Source organism: Engraulis encrasicolus, chromosome 3, assembly GCF_034702125.1.
Source record: "Engraulis encrasicolus isolate BLACKSEA-1 chromosome 3, IST_EnEncr_1.0, whole genome shotgun sequence".
Classification (NCBI taxonomy): Eukaryota; Metazoa; Chordata; class Actinopteri; order Clupeiformes; family Engraulidae; genus Engraulis; species Engraulis encrasicolus.
The window spans coordinates 35,746,675-35,749,174 of NC_085859.1; the positions used below are offsets into that span (position 1 = coordinate 35,746,675).

The window sequence follows — 2,500 nt, forward strand, 5'->3', positions numbered from 1 at the left end:
CATGTACGCTCCATCCTCAGCACACTTGCGCAAGCACACAAACTTGAACGCATAAACGACATACTACGCACATAGGCATATGCATCAGTACACACCAACACATGCAAGCACACCAGTGTTAATTTGGTCAACCATGACTATGACTAAAATATTTTGTCAATGCCCTTTTTTGATTTTCGTCATTTAGACTAAGAGTAAATTGTAAAATATGACCAAGACTAAAATTGATTTTCGTCATTGTGACTAAGACTACGACTAAATCAAAAAAAGGTGACAAAATTAACAATGAAGCGTGCACAAACAACTCATTCACTCACTCACTCACTCACTCTCACACTCTCTCTCTCTCTCTCTCTCTCTCAATCATTCTCACTCACAAACACACACACACACACACACACATAGAGAGAAACACACACCTGCACATTGTCCAGTTGGGGTGAGGTACTGTCCCTCGGCGCAGCTGCTTCGGCAGTACCCGTTGTGCAGGGCGGAGTGAGGGGGGCACGCGGTGCAGTCCGCCTGGGACGGACCATTGCACTCCTGGCACGATGGATGGCAAGCTGGAGGAAAATGAATAGCATCAACCAACAAGCACATCACTTCATCACTTCAAGACTTTTGAACTATAGATGCTTTCTTAAGTACATGTTTTTTTTATATATAAATACAAACAGTTTTGTTGAGCACACCATGACACAGATGCCTGTGTTACAGAAACGGATGGGACTTCTTAATAGTATCACAAGAGAATGTGTTATGTGGTAATGCTTCTCAATGTAGCCCCATAATGCATGCTGTTCCACCAGTGGAACACTGTAATAGTCATTGAAAAGATACCAGGACTTCACTTCTATGATAACACAGGGCCTTTAGTAGTGCACTACTTGGATATTGCCATTCTGGTAAGGGCAAAAATATAACACCGTGTCTTAACTGGTTCAAATGTTTTCTTTATTACTTTATGTCAGGACAGTTCATGTTTGAAGGCAATTCAAGTAGCCTATGTATTTTTGGCCATGACAATGTACTGTGTGTCACTCTTATTCAATGCTCCCTTCCTTAGTATGCTAATGACGTAGAATTATATGTATAAAATAGTTATGCATACTCGTGCATACACGAGTTTATTATGGACGTATTTATCTAGAGAAAAAAAAAACAAGCTTTATAGCCTAAATTATAGGAGGTGTTACCTTAGCTGTACTTTTACAGTTTGTCTAGTATAAGCCTTTATGTAGCAACAACACAAACCATTTGTTACAAATCCAAGAAGTAGAGCCGGTTCCAGCTTCGAGGGGGAAAAAAAGAGACGCACCACTCCTTTTTCGTGCGTGCAATGGCTTTAGGTCTGGCTGCCTGTCTGGCTGGCTTTCTGTATGCTCAGACAGCACAGCTGGCAAATGAGCCGTACAGTAGCACCAAGCGTACCGTTAGACCCCCCCACCACCGCCTCGCCACTACAGCGACTGCTCTCCCTCCGCCAAACTCATTACCGTGGCGGAACGGGCGAGACTAGACAGCTCATGCTCTGGAAAGGAAGGAAAGGAAGAGCCTTCTGCCAACCGGCTGTGAGCACTTTAGAAGTGGAGTTGGTTGGGGGGGGTTGGGGGAGAGGTTAGGGAAAGTGGTTACTAGTGCTATGAGGGAATCAGAGAGGAAAAAGAGAGACCTGGAGGAGGGAGAACTTTTTATTTCGCCGAATTTGAATGGAATGGAGAGATGGATGGAACAGAGAAGGGAAGATGAAGAAGATAGATCTCTGACGCCATATTGTTTACACAATGACACACACACCACATACACACCAACAGCCATATAATTGGGGGATAGTCTGGTGTTAACCAGGCGACCACTCACCCCCAAGCTAATGTGTTTGTCGGGGCAGAATAAATTGTCTTAATAGCTTGAAACACATTAAGCTGAAGACCCTTACTGCAATCCCTAGCCTGGGCGAAAGCCGACTCTTGACTCCGTCAAACAGTTTGGCGAAAGCAAAGAGGAATCCGTGTCTATGGAGGGTGGGAGATGGTCTGAGCTTACTCTTCCATTTACACGTAAATTCCGAATTCAGAAAAAAATTAAATTGTGCTTTATTAGCATGACTATCATGATGTGGTGTTGCAAAAGCACAAAAATAACGAGACAAAAGATTGAACAGTGTTACCTTAACCAATCAGCAACGAACTTCGCGGGTGAGTTCTTGCTGATCGGTTAAACAGTGAACGAAACCGAGCTAGGAGGCTTTTTCCAGATTATGTGCGGAGCCAAAATCTTTACATAGAAATACATAGGTTGGCATCACGAGGCTATGTAATCCCTGCTGTGTCACATGACTCGGCTTTGTTAGGAGATACTTAAGAAGCAGCTACGTAAAACAACTGGGGAGTTTCTACTTCGCTGAAGGATGATTCATATTTCAATTAGGGTTGGGCGTTATGGAAAAAAAACTATATCACGATATGGATTACTTTATATCACGATAACAATATATATCACG

At 43.1% G+C, this 2,500-nt stretch overlaps 1 protein-coding gene across 1 annotated transcript in view; it reads right to left on the minus strand.

The window, feature by feature from the left end:
• Nucleotides 1–2,500, minus strand: part of fras1 (Fraser extracellular matrix complex subunit 1) — a 253,885-nt gene that overhangs the window by 122,403 nt on the left and 128,982 nt on the right. Inside the window, exon 20 of the mRNA XM_063195280.1 lies at nt 420–563. Within this exon, the coding sequence (XP_063051350.1) occupies nt 420–563 (144 nt within the window). The remainder of the gene's footprint in view (nt 1–419; nt 564–2,500) is intronic.